The sequence below is a fragment of the Aspergillus multicolor genome, assembly GCF_047715735.1.
Source record: "Aspergillus multicolor strain CBS 133.54 unplaced genomic scaffold BDW74scaffold_57, whole genome shotgun sequence".
Classification (NCBI taxonomy): domain Eukaryota; kingdom Fungi; phylum Ascomycota; class Eurotiomycetes; order Eurotiales; family Aspergillaceae; genus Aspergillus; species Aspergillus multicolor.
In genome coordinates this window covers 56938-75557 of record NW_027396008.1, presented here as the reverse complement: position 1 = coordinate 75557, position 18620 = coordinate 56938, and the positions used below count along the sequence as shown (strand labels likewise).

General features: G+C 52.0%; 10 protein-coding genes across 10 annotated transcripts; 4 read left to right on the top strand and 6 right to left on the bottom strand.

Annotated features, from left to right (window-relative positions):
• Positions 1 to 1450: 1450 nt before the first annotated feature.
• BDW74DRAFT_164207 (uncharacterized protein) lies at positions 1451 to 2159 on the top strand. The gene is made up of 2 exons (XM_073726222.1): positions 1451 to 1904; positions 1972 to 2159. The coding sequence occupies exon 1, from the start codon at positions 1541 to 1543 to the stop codon at positions 1901 to 1903; it is 363 nt and encodes a 120-aa protein (XP_073577730.1). The 5' UTR covers positions 1451 to 1540; the 3' UTR covers position 1904; positions 1972 to 2159.
• Positions 2160 to 2887: 728 nt separating this feature from the next.
• Positions 2888 to 4229, top strand: BDW74DRAFT_184192 (uncharacterized protein; the record flags this gene model as incomplete). Its single annotated transcript, XM_073730741.1, has 3 exons — positions 2888 to 3526; positions 3576 to 3704; positions 3768 to 4229. 3 exons carry the CDS (start codon positions 2888 to 2890, stop codon positions 4227 to 4229), a joined length of 1230 nt encoding a protein of 409 aa, XP_073577729.1.
• Positions 4230 to 5083: 854 nt separating this feature from the next.
• Positions 5084 to 6787, bottom strand: BDW74DRAFT_184191 (uncharacterized protein; the record flags this gene model as incomplete). Its single annotated transcript, XM_073730740.1, has 4 exons — positions 5084 to 5474; positions 5542 to 5550; positions 5610 to 6422; positions 6570 to 6787. 4 exons carry the CDS (start codon positions 6785 to 6787, stop codon positions 5084 to 5086), a joined length of 1431 nt encoding a protein of 476 aa, XP_073577728.1.
• A 1018-nt stretch (positions 6788 to 7805) lies between these two features.
• On the top strand, positions 7806 to 9114 carry BDW74DRAFT_171838 (uncharacterized protein; the record flags this gene model as incomplete). The annotated part of the gene is made up of 5 exons (XM_073727379.1): positions 7806 to 8079; positions 8134 to 8229; positions 8286 to 8627; positions 8676 to 8846; positions 8903 to 9114. The coding sequence occupies 5 exons, from the start codon at positions 7806 to 7808 to the stop codon at positions 9112 to 9114; spliced, it is 1095 nt and encodes a 364-aa protein (XP_073577727.1).
• Positions 9101 to 10147, bottom strand: BDW74DRAFT_120444 (uncharacterized protein). The gene is made up of 4 exons (XM_073721994.1): positions 10070 to 10147; positions 9662 to 9984; positions 9499 to 9603; positions 9101 to 9441 (listed from the first exon to the last, which is right to left on the bottom strand). Exons 1-4 carry the CDS (start codon positions 10138 to 10140, stop codon positions 9281 to 9283), a joined length of 660 nt encoding a protein of 219 aa, XP_073577726.1. The 5' UTR covers positions 10141 to 10147; the 3' UTR covers positions 9101 to 9280.
• On the top strand, positions 10064 to 11965 carry BDW74DRAFT_120453 (uncharacterized protein). The gene has a single exon (XM_073721995.1). It carries the CDS (start codon positions 10279 to 10281, stop codon positions 11851 to 11853), a length of 1575 nt encoding a protein of 524 aa, XP_073577725.1. The 5' UTR covers positions 10064 to 10278; the 3' UTR covers positions 11854 to 11965.
• A 480-nt stretch (positions 11966 to 12445) lies between these two features.
• On the bottom strand, positions 12446 to 13423 carry BDW74DRAFT_184187 (uncharacterized protein; the record flags this gene model as incomplete). The annotated part of the gene is made up of 1 exon (XM_073730739.1): positions 12446 to 13423. The coding sequence occupies one exon, from the start codon at positions 13421 to 13423 to the stop codon at positions 12446 to 12448; it is 978 nt and encodes a 325-aa protein (XP_073577724.1).
• A 797-nt stretch (positions 13424 to 14220) lies between these two features.
• BDW74DRAFT_171835 (acyl-CoA dehydrogenase family protein) lies at positions 14221 to 15778 on the bottom strand (the record flags this gene model as incomplete). Its single annotated transcript, XM_073727378.1, has 6 exons — positions 14221 to 14383; positions 14450 to 14753; positions 14803 to 14890; positions 14945 to 15175; positions 15232 to 15315; positions 15365 to 15778. 6 exons carry the CDS (start codon positions 15776 to 15778, stop codon positions 14221 to 14223), a joined length of 1284 nt encoding a protein of 427 aa, XP_073577723.1.
• A 256-nt stretch (positions 15779 to 16034) lies between these two features.
• BDW74DRAFT_120402 (uncharacterized protein) lies at positions 16035 to 17745 on the bottom strand. The gene is made up of 3 exons (XM_073721993.1): positions 17539 to 17745; positions 17253 to 17478; positions 16035 to 17202 (listed from the first exon to the last, which is right to left on the bottom strand). Exons 1-3 carry the CDS (start codon positions 17629 to 17631, stop codon positions 16172 to 16174), a joined length of 1350 nt encoding a protein of 449 aa, XP_073577722.1. The 5' UTR covers positions 17632 to 17745; the 3' UTR covers positions 16035 to 16171.
• Positions 17746 to 18309, bottom strand: BDW74DRAFT_120395 (uncharacterized protein). Its single transcript, XM_073721992.1, has 2 exons — positions 17950 to 18309; positions 17746 to 17888 (listed from the first exon to the last, which is right to left on the bottom strand). Exons 1-2 carry the CDS (start codon positions 18206 to 18208, stop codon positions 17860 to 17862), a joined length of 288 nt encoding a protein of 95 aa, XP_073577721.1. The 5' UTR covers positions 18209 to 18309; the 3' UTR covers positions 17746 to 17859.
• Between the last annotated feature and the right edge of the window lie 311 nt (positions 18310 to 18620).

Sequence of the window (18620 nt, the reverse complement as noted above, 5' to 3'; positions counted from 1 at the left end):
CTACCTCTCCTACCTCTCCTACCTCTCCTACCTCTCCTACCTCTCCTACCTCTCCTACCTCTCCTACCTCTCCTATGGTACTATCCCTGCAAGGCAATAGTAGATAAAGTACAGTAGCCTAAGTGGAGGCGTTATCCTGGGTATTACTGCATGACTATCCAAGGGATGGTCTTAGCTTTAACTTGCACCCTATGGTAAGTACCTAAGTCTTGCCCCTTGGTGTGCGCAACGCGGGTGGTAGCAGCTGCACTCCCTCTCAATATATCTACCCTACAAGACTGCCATGTAAGTCGAGAGACGTGAACGGGTATCAAGCTTGACAATAATATATTTCCAAGCTCATACAGCCGCCTTAATGACCAGAGAATCATGAAGTAACCTTGCCCATGCCCATGCCCGCCATGGCAAACATAGCCATCATATCAATGCCCTTGTTACCTGTGTTTCAGGACTTGCACGATCTGTTGATGAAGCAAATGCCAGTTGCGTTGTGTACGAACATATGTGGATAAGGAATAGTGACGCTCATAGACTGATAGTCCTTTCAGTACAAGAGCAATGGTTATATGGACACAGTCCGGTACTAAACGTTGATTCAAAAACCTTTGTGTCCTCGGGCTTGGCAGCTTCTCCATTGCATATGCTCATACTGAAATATGTGCCGCTTGTGACTATGGTAGGGCCCGGCTGTGCTCCCTCCTGTCTTCATCTCGCGTTTCATTACATCACAATCTATTCAGACTTAATAAAGCCAAGACAGAGAGAAGGACCTTCAGTGACCTCAGTACCTAGGTAGACAACGCGGCCAGCTATCTTAGCCACCAGCGTCACAGCTTCAATATTCAAGTTGGGTATACTCGTTGAGGACACGTACAGAGGTATGTCATAGATATCTCCTGCACAGCCAGCCCCGTAAGGCTGAACAAGCCCAAGTGGGACCGCATACGTACGCAATCCACCCATCTCGGGATAATCGCGTCTTCAATTCCGAGGGGGAGGATTACCTCACAACAATCATTTACAGCGAGAATGCACTGTGCAAAGAGATGCTGCTGTCTTGTGAAGAAGAAGAGGGCCGGAATTCCTGCAGTGTCTTGATCTGCCAGCACATAAACCACGTCTGACCAAAAACGCCAGGGTTGCCCCCAAGTACTCTAAATGGCAATCAAAGCCGTTTCTCGGACATTCGGTCTAGGCAGCCATATTCCGACCAACGCCAAGAAAATCTTCGGCCAGGCTCAGCTACAATGTCCAGCCCTAATCCAATCAACGCTGCCTGAGACAAAGGTATTGCCTCCGTGAGAGCGGAGCAGACCGAGTCAGTATGACGCAGGCATACTGTCGCCACTGCCCCTGGTGTAAACAGAGAGCATATAAAGCCATCCAATTCACCCCTTGCTGCTCAGTAGATATCCAGACCAAACCAGACATACAAGAACTTGACCTCCTCCTACGAAACTACCACGGAAACACCACCTACCTACTACAAACCAAACGACCAAAAAACCTACACATCTACGAGATCAATAGCACCGCAACAATGGGCCTCATCTCCAAGCTCACGCACCACCACGAAGAGAAGAAAGAAGAGCGCCACCACGGCCATGAATCGCATCACGGCCACGGTGGCCACCAGCAACCCATGGGCGGTCCTGGGGGTATGGGCGGTCCTGGAGGACCTGGCGGAATGAGCGGCGGCATGGGCGGCCAGGGACAAGGACACATGGGGATGGGCGGTCCCGGTGGTGGTGGCCCCGGCGGCCCCGGCGGTATGCAGGGTCCCGGTGGACACGGACACGGAGGTGGCCATGGTGGTATGGGCGGTGGTCCTGGGGGACATGGCCATGGCGGACCTGGTGGTCCCGGGGGTCCTGGAGGCCCTGGTGGACGGGGAGGCTTTTAAGGTTAGTCCTTGATATAGATGCGTGATACATTCTTTTCGATCTATTCACTAATTGGTGACCATTGTAGAGATTCCCTTTCGAATCTTAAGGAGTTGCATCTGGATATGACGAGGAATGAATGGGACTGGATTCCCAGATCCGGTGAGGCTGATAATTTGGTGTTTTAAACCGCGTGATATACAATACAGCATTAATGAATTGTGATGTTATAAAGCTTGCAGCTCCAAGTTACTTGTAGATTCTATGCATTCAATCATGCCAGTATGCCTGACAATAATCATCTTTAATTGAAATCTATTCCTTCATGGTTGGTGGCGGTATTCACAATGCAAACCTTTGACGCTGCGTCCAGATATCTTCTGATATACCATATATACCACAAACTGGTCGAATGCTGCTCTTCTATCTACACAATTGTAGAGAAGCAATCAAACCTACATTGGCGCAAACAAGGAGCGCATTGATCATGTACGGCGGGCTTGAGCCAGCGCTGTATCGACCCTGAAGCAATATTCTACCATCTTTAGATCGACCAAGACTAGAACTCTAACAAAAGCATCCAATGTCGTGTCCAGAGACCCCACTCCAAACACAATCAGGTGCAAGGCTCAAGTGCTGGATCGCAAAGGACCCACAAGACAGGCGTAAAGTATATATATCTCTCTATCCGTACCCAGAGCCTCGTCGCCCGCAACCAACAGCGAAAATAGAAGCACACAGCCGAAAACAGACACAAACCATCGATAATAGCTAGCTAGTGCAAATAGCAAACGGCTATAAGTATACCACGTCACCAGCTAGTCCTTCCTCCAATCGGAGAGTTGCCAGCTCATCACGAACGCGTTTGGTGGACCAGACCGCTAGTTTAGGTATTTGGGCCGCAACAACAAACCCAATGTCTTCCAGATCACTCACGAGAAACATCCTCAACTCTATTTTTAATAATCAAATCATACTAGGCTCCATTCAAATGCGATCCGAGAATGTTGTTCATCATCCCCTTCCTCTTCGCCCTCGCCGGCACAATCACACTCCTCTTCACGAAGCGAATACGGCCATATATACCGCCGCTCCTCAATTCTAAATCCAGGTCCAAGACCAAAGATTCCGATCGTGTCGTTGTAAAGGGGCATACATACTCCGAAGCCGTTGAACAGGATGAAAAACCAGCAGCTGAGAACGAGAACGAAGCTCAAGCCACAATCCCACAGTCAAGATGCGCAGTCGAGAATATCCGGCGGTGCTGCATCATCGGTGTAGGAAGGGAAGGAGCTATTACAGGCATAGTACTAGCAGCCCGGAACCCAGATGTTCAGTTCTGCGTCGTCGATACCGATGCGCAACTCATTCAGCGCTGGAACTCAGATAGTCTGCCGTCTGAGGAGCGCGGATTGGAGGAGATGGTTTTCGACGACGAGATCCTTGGTGTAAGGGTTGTTGATGAGGACAGAGTCCTTGAAGGAGGAAAGGATGGTGAAGGATCATTGAGCATCAAGACGTCTGTATCGCATGTTGAACGAAGACGGAAAATGTTGAACCTGAGCTTTTCGACTGATATCCATGCTGCGGTTGTAGCGGCAGACCTGGTCTTCCTGTGCGTTGAGATGGACAGCGGTGCTTTTGTAGGTATACAACATCATAACATGCCTCTCAGTGTTAATAGCCATATAGGACTCGTCATCACCACACGCCTACCTAAACCAAACCCTGCAAACCATCGCCCTCGCCTCAAAAGGACACAAAATCATCGTGCAGCGAACCACAGCGCCATACGGGGCTACAGCATACATAAAAGACCAGGTTCGTCCCGCCTTCCTTCCTTCCTTCCCCCTCCTACCCCCTCCTACTAACCCATATCTCTAGCTCCAAGAACTCTCCTCCCCGAAGGCAACCTACACAGTCCTGTCAAACCCTTCCCTTACCCTGCACTCAAACTTCCCCTCAACGCTGCACCCAGCCACCGTGATAATCGGACACATCTACTCCCCCAGCACATCGGCAGGTTCCATAACAGCCTTAAAACGGCTGTATAGCTCCTGGATTCCCGAAGAGCGCATCGTAACGATGGACGCGTACTCCGCTGAACTGGGTGCGCTCGCCGCTAAGGCACTTGTAGTACAGCAGGTTCTTGCCCTACGGAGTATACGGACATTGTGTAAAGCTGTGAAGGCGAGTTCTGGGAATGTAGGGTGGATGCTCGGATGTCCGGACTTGAAACTGGTGGGGATTGATGGGGACATGGAAAGTGAGGGAATGGAGAGAGAAGTAAAATGTATCATGGGGCTTGCCAGGCAGCTGGGGCTGGAGGATGTTCGGTTCTACTGAGAGGGTGTAAGGAGAATGGAAGGGGCGAAGTGCAGAGCGGGTGTAGGGAGGTTGTTAGACGGGATGGAAGGGCCGGAGGACACTTGGGTGTAGTTCAGCAGACGGTTGCTGGGCTGTAGTTGGGAGTATGAATGACTGAACGATGTTAAACAACCTGCTAGAGGAGCTCCAAAGGACCGGAGCTATGGTCAGGATATAGGGGGAAAGGATCTCGACGAATAGGTCTAACGTCGCCTTTGAAACCCTGGCATGGTCAGCGATGCCAGAATCCCTGGAGGCAAGCGCTAGCGGACAAGACGAAGGCACCGAAAGCAGTCTAAAATCTCGGCAGAGGTGGCAATCGGATAAACTCGCGGCAGGTAGCGTTCAGACTTGTATATATACGCTCCTATCAGTTTGCTGGGATGTAATTCTGGCACGTCCTTTATTCTCTCCCCCATATGGCAATTGTGCCGTCCCTGCCTAACAAGTCTACGCTCTAGCGTGAACAAGGAGCGTCGCATTGGTCTATTTCCATTCACTAAAACCGTATCAAAATCTATCGGTTGGAGAAACTCCGGGGTATCTTCCTCCACATTGAACATGGGCTCAGTTTACAAGGTTAGTTTATAGACCAGGTTTTATGGTGGTGTACATTGGAACGGCACCTGCTACGAATGTGGTGATAATGCGGCGGGACTACAAGAAAATTCAATTTTAGAGAGTGTATTCGAAGCTAGAACATGGAACGACGAAAGAGTCGACGCATGATAGTTGAGATAATCCCTGAGATGCCCAAAACGGATTGACGTCGAACGGAAAAAATAACGCGGAAACATTGAACATAGATCGGGCAGTGAAATATCAGAGCCTTACTAGTCGAAACCCAAAAGTATAGTCTTGTCAGGACATTTGACCACGAGGCTAGCATCGTTGGTCCAGTACACCTTCGGGGTATAGTCCTCCAGCGGCGGTCTTTCAGACCTAGGCCTCACCGTGAACTTTGTTCCAGGGGGCGAGCCCATAGACCCCGAACTCGCGTGGTACGCCCGAGAAAGCTTGGCAACTACTCCGACGCCGGGGGTAAAGCAACCGACTAGGACAGTAGTGGGATCTAGAAAGAACCACTTGGCGACGGCGCTGGCACCGAGTTCAACTGCATTATCTCGTGTGTGAAGTAGAGGGTGACGCGTAAGATACTGGCTGTAAACTTGACGATGATCGTGATATTCGTAGTCCATAGCAACCATGGCAAAAGGATGCACGCTATTATGGCTGTAAGTGTCCGGGTGCAACACGGCCATGACTCCTGAGGCCGAAAGGTCATCCATACCGGAGTGAACTGAAAATGTGCGGGTTAGCGTGATATTGAGGTTTTCCAACTCGGGATGTGCATCCTACAGCTCAGCTGGAATATCAGACATTTGCAAGCCCCAGGTCACTGCAAACTGGCCTGTCAGAGAGTCAGGAATGCAGCATAGACTTCTGCTAGGCGAGCACATGATGCCGGGGTATCGGTGACCGGTTTTGCCATTGATGACAATCACCATATCCGTGTCGTTCTCAAAAGCCTGGTCAATGTGGCGGACACTCCCGGTGATGACCACGGTCTCGTCGGTATACGAGGTGGGCGGCAGGACCATGCTGGCGGTCCGTTTAGGGAGGATGCGATCCCAAGTAAGGTGGGGGATGGAAATTCGATAAAGGCTCTTACCGGTATGGAAGTCGATGGCAACAAAGTCGTACTCGTCGCTGTTGTCTTGCTGTATGGCACAGTAGACGCGAGACTCCCCTAGTCCAAGAGCTTCGAAAGAATTGTCGTTGGCATGTGGACAGATATGTTCCCAGATTGTCGTCTCGGATTGTACAGAGTACACTCTTAGACTGCGTGACAATGTTCTGCTTGTGTCCCGGGGCCTGGTTCTGGCGTCCACGAGGATGATCCCATCCCTGTTCGTTTGTAGCAAATAAATATCCTCGACATTAGCCTGGAAGATACTGTCAAGGACCAAGTCCCTCTGGAGGCTCAGGGCTCGGAGAGACTTCCAAGCGAGAATCATCTTTGGAAAAGGCCCAAAGAAATAGGTCTTGATCTGACAGTTGAAGTCACCGACAGTGAGGTTCGATTCCGGCCTGTGGAACTGTTGGTATACTATGTTACTAGTCACCAAGTCAAGGGGGCATTGCCGGATCGGATTCGACTGTGAAGGATGGCTATGAACGTTAGTCTATGAGCATCAAAAGCACAGACGGCACCTGCCATCTTTCTTGATATCTTCCTCCCATATATTGCGCCAGACTGAGTTTGCGATCGAGTTGTTCCAAACAGGTCGAAGATGCTACGCGGCTTGAATTGGGTACGTTTCCTTCCAGTCCTGGATCTCGCTGTCCCACCCCTCGCTCACGGACTGACAGTTGAGGATATCAGACATGGCGAGCTGGCTCAGGATTGTTCTCCTGATGTCAATGGGAAGGTACATCGGGTCACGGGGGTTCGTAGTTTCGAGGTAACGTTTAGCCAGCCCGTCCGTCTCATCGACTGACTCATCCCGTTTGCGCTTTTTACTTTCCAGCTCCATGTTGAGGACGAGTTTGAGTAGCAAAGGGCTGAGACTTGGCAGTATAGCAAATGGGAGAAGATGAAGGACAGGGGTCGGAGGAGAGGATTGAAGATGGAGGGAGGGGTAGGATGGCAAGTTCATCTTGGTCAAAGGAGGCCTTTATATTTGTCATCTTGAAGATCTGGAGATGGGTGACGCTTCTATTCACTGTAGGATGTAACGGAGGGCAGTAAATGGAGCCGGCGGGCTGTATCTCTAGGATGGCTGCCTGTGGGCGGTCACCATCCCCGATGGTGCTTGAACGCATGATGCCAGTACTGGGGGAAGCAGAGTGAAATAAAGAACGGTAGAGAGGAGTTATGGAGAAGGTCAGTGGTGAAGGACGGGATGGATGTCGGTGACACTGTCCGAACTAGGCAACTGGTTGACCCGGCCCCGCGTAGTTGGCTACTGGTCACGGGACGGCAGGATGACCGGGAACCATGCCATGTGCTTGGCCATGTGTTTGACTTGATCCCCAACCACTAGTATGAACCAATATGGAGCTCTTTGAATGCATATATGGAGTCCTTGTGCAGAAGCAAGGGTGACCCCAATGTGGCGGACCTTGAGCGCAGAGCAACAGGGGCCATCTAATATAGCCCAGCACTGTGACCGTCGGGAGTAGAACCAGGTCGTGTATACCAACGAGCTCACGAGCTCGCATCTTGCGCAGATTGACAAAGTGCTGAGATTAATGGCGGAGAGAGTTGGGCGTGGCGATCTATGAACGGAGGAACTGATCGAGATGGGGTAGTGAGCGGAATTGGGAGTGGGATTGATTTGTCTATGATGTCGATCCCAACGGAGGAGTTCTGACAGATAATGGATTCCAAAAGTTATAGAATGCCTTGGAAACTGCAAAATAGATGGCGGATGCATCAACAGAAATGGGAGGCGGGAACCGGATTCCGACACGGCACTGAGCAAGATATAAGACTCCGACGGACCCAGAACATCCTTCAACACCAGTCAACCACCTCAACAAGCAAGAATCATGCTCCTCAACGCAGTAGTCGTCGGCTACGGTTTCTCGGCAAAAACATTCCACATCCCGTTTATTATACGTAATCCAGAGTTCCGTCTATATGCAATCGTCCAGCGAGCCCCGCGGGAGGGAAACTCAGCGATCACCGATTTCCCAGACGCAAAAGTGTACAATGACGCGTACGGTGCGATCGCTGATGGGAATGCTGATGTCCTCATTATAACTTCAATGAATGATACGCACTTCCCATTGGCAAAAGCTGCTTTGGAAAGTGGGAAGCATGGTGAGTACTCCATATGCGCAAGCTGAATAAAACGCTTGCTGATAAGGAACAAAGTAATCGTTGAAAAGCCGTTCACGATCACATACGCCGACGCAAGCGAACTCGCGGACCTTGCGGAGAAAACCCGTCTCCAGCTTGCAGTTTATCACAGTAAATTCCACCCTTCACCAATTAGCATAGGGAACCTCGAAAGCTGACTCGGCCAGACAGGAGATGGGACTCCGACTTCCTAACCATACGCAACCTCTTATCCCATTCCACCAATCCATTGGGCAAAATCATCCGCTTTCGATCACACTTCGACTGCGCGCCAAACTCACGGACTGCAATTGAGTCGAAGAAATGGCGTCTTGCGAGCGGTGTCGCGGGGTCTGGGATGCTCTTTGACCTGGGGAGTCATCTGCTCGACCAGGTCCTTGTCCTCTTTGGAATGCCGAGGAGTATCACGGCTTGTTTGTTTGATGAAGCGACTGGGAAGGAGGTTGGGGACGAGGGGTTTGTGGATGATGGGTTCTTGATTCTCTTGGGGTATGGGGATGGGGTAAAAGGTGCGTCTTTGCAGCTCTCCAGTGATGCTAATGTTGACGAGGTGGTAGTTGAACTTCACTCGACACAGTACGTCGTCAGCAATAGGCAGAAGCGCTTCGAGATTCTGGGGACAAAGGGGAGATGGATCAAGTACGGACTTGATATCCAGGAACATCAGTTGCAGAGGGGTATTTATCCTGGAAATGAGGGGTATGGCGTTGAGCCTGCCGGAAGTGAAGGTAAGTCTCTCTGGACAATATACCTGCCTTAGGCTGACGCCAATCTCGAGTTGCAGGCACGCTTCAAGTGGATGATGGAGAAAGCATAAGGACAGAGGATTGGAAGGCGACTCCGGGCGGATATCAGCATTTCTATCAGAATGTCCATGATGCCATTACTGGGAAAGAAGAGCTCGTGGTGAAACCTAGAGATGCGGCGCTTGTCATGAAGATGATCGAACTGTGTCGCCAGAGTGCCATTGAGGGGAAGACTCTGCGATTGACATGATGGATAGAAACTTGGTACGGGGCATTACCTCAAAGACCTAGACAAATTAAGATGCACAAGTCATTTGGGCGATCAAAAGTATGGTACAGAAGTCAAAATGAAAATGCTGCGCTCATATCGCCAGAAGTCCGATAATTGTACAAAGTAAGGCCACATCCTGGAGAGATTAGAACAGCTCGTCAGTCACGGACTTCCCCTTCTCCAACTCATCCGCCTCCTTCCGCAGTGTATCCGCTCGGAAGCTCCGGAACGCATTCTCAATGCGCTTCTTCCTCTCAGGATCGCCGGTTATCGCGCGGCTACCGCTCGCAGCGCCACCCATGAACCCTAATCAGATCCAGTTAGCACGGTGGCATCCGTGGTATAAGCTCGACTTCATCATACCTAGTTCTCCACCAAGGAACAGGCCACCCGCCGAGGCAAAGAAGTATGTGACGAAATCACCCAACGCCGTTGGCTTGAGAAGAGGTGTAAGATCCGGAAGTGCCTCTATTTAAGATTCTGACTTAGCCTGAAGTTCATGAGATATCCGTTGACCATGACGTACCGGTCCGTCCATTCGCAAAAACAATCTGGGTGGGCTTCTCAGCAGCGCGGAAGACGTCGAAGAAGGCCTTTCTTGAGCTTCGGAGACGGAACGCAGCGTATAGACCAAGACCAATGCCAATTGCTGAGCCAACCGTCGTCCATACGGAAACGGTCTTTGCTGCGGACTTCAGAGCGTCTCGGTCGGCAGCTGAGAGGTCGTGCTGGATGTGGTAGTCGGCGAGTCTGGCAAGCTCATCGGTGCGACGGGTGCGGGCGGAGGGGTACATGTCCGGCATTGTAAATAGTAGCTTTTGTTGAAAGAGGTTGATATGGGAGAAGAAACTAAGGGTTGTTTGAAAGAGAGAAAGTGAGCTCCGACGAAACCTGGAAGAGGAGAGAAGAGGGGGAGAATGGTGACGTCATGTACCTGCCATGCCCTAGCTTTCTTGCCCTATTACCTGATTCGGAGCTCGACGCGTCGCGTCCACGATCGGGCATCGAAGATCAAAAGATTTTGGTTGCGGTTGACATTTTCCCCGGACACCCCACTCGACTCGGAGCTCGCCGTCCGGGTCCATTATTCCCTCCAGAGTCCAGACTCCAGCCCTTGCTTCCAGGTTTTAATATCACGCCATCATGTCCCACATCCTGAACCTCCCAACCGAGCTCCTGAACCGAATCTTTGACTTCCTCGCTGAACCGGACAGCGACACAATCGAACGCGAGCGGAGCTGCGACAACACCACTGAACTATACAATCTGTGCCTGGTCTGCCAGCGATTCAGGGCTCTCGCTCAGCCGCTCTTGTGCCGCTATTTCAACGGCGACGACATCGACGACCTGAAGCCGTTAATCTCCTTCACAAAAGCTGTTTACCGTCGCCCCACACTGGGAGAGCACGTCAAATTTGTCACCGTCACGCCTTCCCCAGATGCTCAGCTCGGCGAGAACCCCCCGAAGCTCCCCAACGATGACATAGCGGTCTTTGCGAATGCTGTCCGGGGATTAGGATTGCCACATGACGAGGAGGAATACTGGATACGCGCGGTTGAGAAACGGGACCTTTCCGTGTTCGTAGTGCTACTGACGTTCAAAACACCGAATATCCGCGCCTTGCGTGTGGCACACGGCCAGGTCTTCGTGGAGCCGTTCCTCGCGCTCTGGAAAGTGCGCCCCTCGTACCTGTCCCGACTCGAACAAATCTGGATCGCCTGCGACAATATTTATCCAGGGTACAACATCGCGAGATACGAGAAATTCCTCACCCTCCCCAACCTCAAAGCACCTACTTTCGAAGACGGCGAGCTCGTGCGCTCTAGATTCCCGTCTGGCTGGGCACCGGGGACACTTGCAGCGGAGGAGCTAGCCTTTAAAGATTGCTTCCTTGACGCCGCCTCCCTCAAGAAGTACACCAAAGCCTGCAAGAGAGTCAAGGCATTAACTTACCAGAGCTTCTCCCCCATACCCGACGAAGACTCTCACATCCGGCTCGGCAACGAAAAGGAGTTCAACGCCGCCGACGCCCACGCCGCCCTCCTCCCGCACAAAGACACCCTCGAACACCTGCACGTGGAGTTCTTCCGCGAGGCATGGCTCATCGACGGCCCGCAAGCCTATGCCGAATACTGCGAAAACACCCCCAAATTCCCCTCGCTCGCCGACTTCCCCGTCCTCGAAACCATCATCGTCCCGTACGCCACTCTTCCGCCACACCCGCGCTTCCCACGCTCCCTCCAACTCCTCCACATAACAGACTGCAACGCCTCGATCCGCCCAATGCTGTCAACCATCGCCAAAGACGCAAAGAAAGGACTCTACCCTGAGCTCACGAAATTCCTCGTCCTTGCCGTCGATATCTCCCGCCCAATCAAGCTCCCCGGCCAGATTATTCCGCAGGGTAAAACACCCGCGGATTGCTTTTTAGAACTGCAAGGGTGGTTTAGCGAGACGAAGGTCGACTTTCAGATCTGCCCGTATGATTTGAGTTCGAGTTTGCCGCTGCCTCGTGGGGGGCTTGATGATACCGACGATGGCATCCCCGGGTTTCCGGGTGGACCGGGCATGCCGGGCATGCCGGGTATGCTGCAGATGATGATGCAGCGGGCGATGGAGGACCCGGATTTCGCGGCCATGCTGCAGGATGCGGCGGGTGGCAATGATAGTGACGATCAGTCTTGGGTGACTGAAGAAGAAGACGACGACGACGAATAAACGATTGAATGAGGATTGTAGGACCCGGAGTATCTTGTTCTTGTTGCCCTTGGCATGTGTGCTATGAGATGATTCTTGATATGACTAATACCCCACATAATTTTAAATCTCAGGAAACGGTGCACATTTTATTTCGTCTAGCAGACGATGCTTCAACTGGTACTTCAGATGGGATACGAAGAGAAACCAAGTGGAAAGGTCCATCACGTCCCTCCACTTAAAGGCAAAAGCTGTGTTTAAGAAAGAAGCTGCCACACCTCGACCAAAGGTCAGCTTCATGGTAGAGAGTAAGTAACGTAAAGTGGGACGACGTCATCGCTTCCAGTTGTATTCTGTACCCAGTAATCCATTTCTTCGCGCTCGTTACTAGGGTATAGCCCACGAAGCCGACTGAGGATTGGTATCGCCGAGAGGATGGACTAGTACACCATGATATTCATGACCGTACGCAAGAAGCCCGTTCTCATTATATATGAATCGCATAATTAACAGTATAATAGGTAAGCCATAACCATGAAACCGGCTAAATAAACCCCAGAAACCCACACAGGCAGACATAGCTCTTGGCTCATTCGATGCAAATAGACCAAGGTCATCTCCTACCCTGCGCAGACCCTTCCAACTCATGGACCTCCCTATCATCCAGCTCCTGGATCGTCACTGGTGCTTGCGCGCCAAGCACACCCAGCCCGTACATCTGGCCTGCCCCTGCCCCTGCCGACTGCTGCTGCTGCTGCTGGAAATACGCAGCATCGCCAAACCCGCTTTCCGACGGCAAGTGCGGCGAGAGCGGGGGGAGGGTAAAACCCGTTGGCGAGCCGGAGGAGAGCTTCTTTGCGTGGCCGGCTGTTGTGGGTGGGCTAGAGAAGCGCGAGTCTATGGTCACACAAAGTGAGGTTAGCCTGTGGTTATTGTAGAGAGAAGAGGGTAGAATGGAAGGAAAGGAATGATGAAAGGATCGCGAGCCTTGATAGGGTGACGACGGATACGAATGCTGATACCCGCCATCTGACGACGTCTGCCCGGGGCCGTGGGGATCCCCAGCCGGACTCCTTCTCCTTCTGCGTCTCCGCATGCAAAGCCATCCCAGCGCAAGAACAATCCCAAACGCAGCAACAGCCCCAATCACGATCCCCGCTATTGCGCCACCCGATAATCCATCCGAGCCCGTGGCCTCATCCTGAAAAAGCTCGAGCTGATCCTTATTCCCGCCCGTCGGACTCCATGCCGCCTGCACCAGGTCCCGCGCCGAGCAGTTGCCTTCCACGCACGGGTTGCTGATACAGCAGCCGAGGAACGGCGGGGTGGTAAAGTTGCACGTGTACCAGTTCGCGTTTGGCTCGCCGATGCAAGTGTTGGGGAGGAAGCGGTCGAAGATGGCGGGGTTGAAGGACGCTGGGTACAGGCCGTTCTCCGGACACGGCGAGGTGCTCCGCGGCGAGATGCCGGTGCACGGGTCCGACGAGCAGCAGCCGACGAAAAAGGGCTGGTCTGGGCAGGCGTACCAGGTGCCACCAGCGGGGCAGTGGAAGTTGCAGGAGGGAGAGGAGGAGGCGTTACAGTCAGGCATATGTAATGAGATGATGGGCTGGGTCGAAAGATATGGGGAAGATGGGTCAACGTTGAAACGTCAGAAGCGTGATCTGGGCTGGCAGTCCTAATGAGGGGGAGAATGTGGCTGGGCGTAGCTGATGCTGTGAGATGCGCATCGCTCGAGGCGGTGATAGGCAGAAGCTGGCAAGGATCTGGCAAAAGCAAGGTGAGGTCAGTACCGGTAGGTATACCTAGGTAGCTGAAGACTGAGCTTGAGGGCCGAGCAGAAATTCAAACACTTCGTCCTCGTTTTAACGGCCTATCCATTTTTCAGTCCATTTTGCGGCCGTCCGCTGCTGTGGTCCAACTCATCTTCCCCCATTCCTTGATCGTTTCTGCATAGATTTGCCATTTAACGCAGAGGAGCGAGTCGAAGGCTTGGCTGGTATCACGGACTTCGTACCCGGCCGGGGTTCAATGGAGAGAAAATGATACACGTGCGGTCGGACTTCTTAGCTTGCCAGATCATCACTGCGGCACGGTTCTTGGAAGAACATTGCTTTTCCTGGGGCAGAGAGAAGGGCGAGGTGGGGGGTTTGCTTATACCCAGGCCAGAGGATCAGGTTCTAGCAGACAATCGGATTGTTCCCCTGTCGGGGCATTATTATTCGGGCAGAAGGCGCAACGCGACCACTCCCTTCCCTTGCAAATACTCTTCTTCATGTAGACGCGTTCTCTCTCACTTGAAACAAGTCATCTTTTTATTTGGCTATGCGAGCAGTCATAGACACGTTCAAAGTCCCTTATGCGCTTAATTTAGTTCGACAACTACAACTACTCCTTGCCAAAACTCGCGAACCACGGCTCATACCCCTCTGCCATAATCAACTCCTGCAACGCCCGCTTGCGCATGCCCACGTTACCACCATCGAAGATCGGCAACACGAGCGCCGTGGACAGTAAGTCTGCGAATGGGAGTTCCGCGTTATACGAAGATCTACCGAAGAACCATTAGCTCTGCGAGATACATCACGGGACCGGGGGATGTTAAAAGCGGACTTACACCCCAACAGCATTAATTGCATCGAGGCAAGACTGTACCGCTGTTTCAGCGCAGTGCACCTTGGCCAGCAGCGCGTGTTCACGGCGCTGAGCATGTTCGCCGTGTCCTAAGGTAAGGCCGTGCGCTGCCTTCCAGGTGAGGAGCCGCGAGATCTCGGTTCGTGTCTTGATATTGATCAACAAATCTCCAACGGACTGGCGAAGGCCAATGGGAACTGTCCCCCCTCGGGTGTCGCGTGAGAAGGCCAAGGCAGCGTCAAATACTGCTCGTTGGATTCCGACTCCCATTGCACCGACAAGCATGGCTGTTCCGACAAATTAGCGCACCCATAATGTATAAAATCGAGTGCGTACCGGATGTCTCAAATGTCTGCGTAATTATCTTCGCACCAGTGCCCGGTGGACAGAGGAAATTCCTAGCTGGGACACGGATATTTGTGTACTTGCGAAGTAGTTATTAGTCACAATAGACAATTAGGTATGATTGCGTCGGTACCTTGATATGCGGCCCAGAAACTGCCTTATGCCCAGCCGTCTCGATGTCTTTCACAATTTCAAAGCTCCCTGGCCCACTTCGTTCGATGTCATCACGAGTAACCAGCAGCACCATGATGAGGTCGCGAGGATGCGAGGCCTGAGTTACAACGTCCTCGTCAACGCATCGACAGACGACGCAGCTCAAGTCCGCACCTTTATAGTCCCAACCCGCAGAGCTAGTTGCCCACATCTACGACAACACTCCCGTCAGTCTTGCTCAACAGCGTGAGTTGTTCCCGGACTTACCTTCTCCCCATTTAGCACCCACTCTTCGCCATCGCGGTACGCAGTCGTCTGCAGTCCTGGCGCCCCAGGCTCCAACCAATTCGCCTTCCGAATTCCGTCAGCATTTACCCACAGATCAGAGAAACAAACATACTACTCCATCTGGCTCCGAGAAAACCAACGACGCCAAAGGCGCCCCAGTCCCCGAGAGGAAAGGGTCCAGGAATTCCTTCAGTTCCGGTCGATATGCTAACGCCAACGGCGTCAGACCTAGTCCCGTACCAAAAATTGTCAAAGAGGCCGACGCTTCGACGGCATAGAACTCTTCGACTAGGATTGCCGCTTCAACTAGTCTCTCGCTAGTTCCGCCTATCGGGGCGGGTATCTGCCCCTTGATAAGGCCGGCTTTAACAGCAGCCTCGTAGATGGGTTTCAGCGATCGGAAACGCTCCTCTTGCGTCGGAAGGTCGGTGTAAGATTTCTTCGCGGAAGCAAGATGAGCAGCCGCGAAAGCACGCGCTGCTGCGCGAGTCTGCTGTTCTGAAGCGGAAAGATTGAAGTCGACCATTCTGTACAACTCTAGAATGGAGCTGAGCTGAGCTGAAGTGCGGGGGATAAGCTCTGTATATGACAAGGTCATAGACTCGGGCCAGGCCACCCGCCAAGTGACACATGGCCGGAGATGCATTACCCTAACCTTGTCCACCAATCATATCCCAATAAATACACCTAGCTGATACAGTCCAAAGCCTTTCAGGATAAAGTTAAATGCAATGGCCTTGTATTATTTCGGCCGGACGAAATCAGTGTGCCATGGCAGGTAGCCACTAGTAGGTCAGTACTGAGCTCGCGGATTGACCAAAACGGTCGGAAATTGTGATGTCCAGGACGAGATAAAGCTCTTCAAATGAATCGATCATGGTGTACGGATAATAACGACATAAACATTGGGACTTGATGACTATCCCTGGTCCAAGTCGACAACCACACCACGCTTCTCGGAAAGCAAAGAGAACAACATCAGCCTAGCCTGCAAGCGTGCGCTGGAAGAGGTCATCGATCGGAAAGCCTTGAGAGCTTCAACAGCCTGTATAACAGGCCATACTTCGTTCTCCAAGTTTGGACCATACAGCATCCCCTGCAAGTCAGCGACTGCTTTGATAACAATCCACAAGAAGCCCTGTTGCGTAAGCAAGGTATTTCCGGTTACCGGATCAAAAGCAGTGCTAGCGTTGAATAGTATTGCCATCCGTGACGCAAATAGCTGAGAATTGTAGGGAGACTCGCTGGTTCGCCAAAGAGTCAATATTATGAGAAACAGGACGAGGAATGAGGCGGCTTCGTCCATGAACCGCGACGGCTGACGCTCAAGAGGGTTCAGATAAGAGCCGAATTTCTCCAGAAGCCACCCTGGCACCACCATGTTCAGCTGGAATAGGTCGACTTCCGCAAATGCGGTGTCCGAAAACGGAGAAAGACCTCTATGGCGCATTTTAGTAGCCACGAATGACAGAAACCTCTGTACTTGCTGCGCGTCACTCGAACCAACTTCGTTCAGCAGCGGATCGCAAACCAGATAGGGCATGATATGAGCCATACGTAGCGCGGGAATGGTGGACGATATCAGACTCTCTCTTAGCCCTCCTCTCGCACAAATGGCTGCCTCGTATCCATTCAAATGAGCGTGGCATGCAGTGGGTGCCGACAAACGTGCCTCGGTAATTGCTGCCATTATAATCCCTCCCAAGGTTGCATCGTCGACTTTCCCTCTGCCATCGTCTATATGTCCACTCAAAAGGCGATATGCTTGACGTTTGCGCCGAGTTACTTGATTGTTGTCTCCGTAGTCTGAAAAGACTCCATTTGCCGCAATGAGCATCCACCACATTGTCAAGCTGGACCCAAGAGATATTGGAAAGCTGACATCGCGAACAGCGCTGAATATTGTATCGGTCCGTGTTCCGTATACTCTAGCCGGTACCTGTAGAAGATCTGACTCGGTCAGTACGTCGAGATGCGCTGCCACTCTGCCTACGACTCACAACAGTGTAGCAAGGAACGATCTTCAGGCGTGAGGTGACAAGGTAACTCGCAAAATGGGTCTAGCGATGTCGCTATTTCACGGATACTGGGTTGTAGAGGTCGTTGAAGTGCCAGTCCTTCCTCATGTGTTGCGTCTTGCGGCTCCCCTAAAAGAATCGTGGGTTCCTTTCGTAGTTGGTCGTAATCGACGTCTCGTGCATTCGGAATATATACCTGCGTGTTAGACTGGCCAGGTTAGCGTAAGACGAGTATCGTGAACTGGCGCGACGGCCTCATAAGGCATACCTTTGGCTGTTTTGACGGCGCTGTGCCGACCCGCCAGCTCAAGACCGGAGGTTTAGAACGTGTGGATTTGCGTCTTTGCTTCCCCGGAGTCATGGTTCCTCACTACCTACCCACGCGGACGAGTCGCCGTACGAAGCCTCGTTGAGACATTGACTACCGACGCTGCTGTCAGGTTGACCCCTCTCGGCGTTGACTCGTCGACCAGTGGCTTGACGCTGCAGGGATTAGTCTAAGCGAACTGTGGCTGGGCAGTCGCACTGTCGTTTCCACGCTCGGGGAAAAAGCAATTATGGAACACAACGCCGAGGAATGGAAGTCGGACTATCCCAGGAGGCGGTCCTGTTTATCTTCTTTTTGAAATATTAGTATTCCTCTTTTCATCTAGGTCATGTTGTAGCGAGTCAGTCATACCTCTGGCATTTTTTTCAAGGCTGAAGATTGCAGAGAAATGGCCGTCGAGGTGCCTGGCCGGTTCTTGACGGTATGTGTTCCTTTGCGGGGCACTCGTGGCCTCCGCACCATCATCCCAAGCGTAGTCCAAGGCGTCCCTAAGCAAGATCCTCAACCCAACCGGGCGTCGTAGCTCGACATTTATGCGGACGTCCCGATCGATAGACGCTGAGCCAATGGCCGGGACGGGGCATGGTTCTAGAGTTGTCTTCGACCGCATCTTTCACCCGGCATTCCTTTGTTATCGGCTGACAACTTGTCATCGATTTATCGCGGCATTCGAGGCATAATCGGAAGTTGTCGTGTACGGAGATAACTAATCACGGTCGACACTATTTAAATATCAGCAGTGATCCTGATCCTTTTAAGTTAAAGAGGAATGTCTCTGCTGGTTGAAAATCTGGGTCTTCTGGGAGTAGCTACCTGGTAGTATCGACAGGGCTTGTTTGTCTATGATGCACCTGGGCTATCATGGTCCTAGCAGGTAACCTCGGAGGCATTGGGAGTGCTCGATCTAGGTACCTGACGGAACCTCCCGATTCGTAGGCAGATTGATTCGCGGAAGAATTATCTCGCATAACCCCATATCATTCTGGGGCATACTTATATACCATGAGCCCCAAGAGAATGGA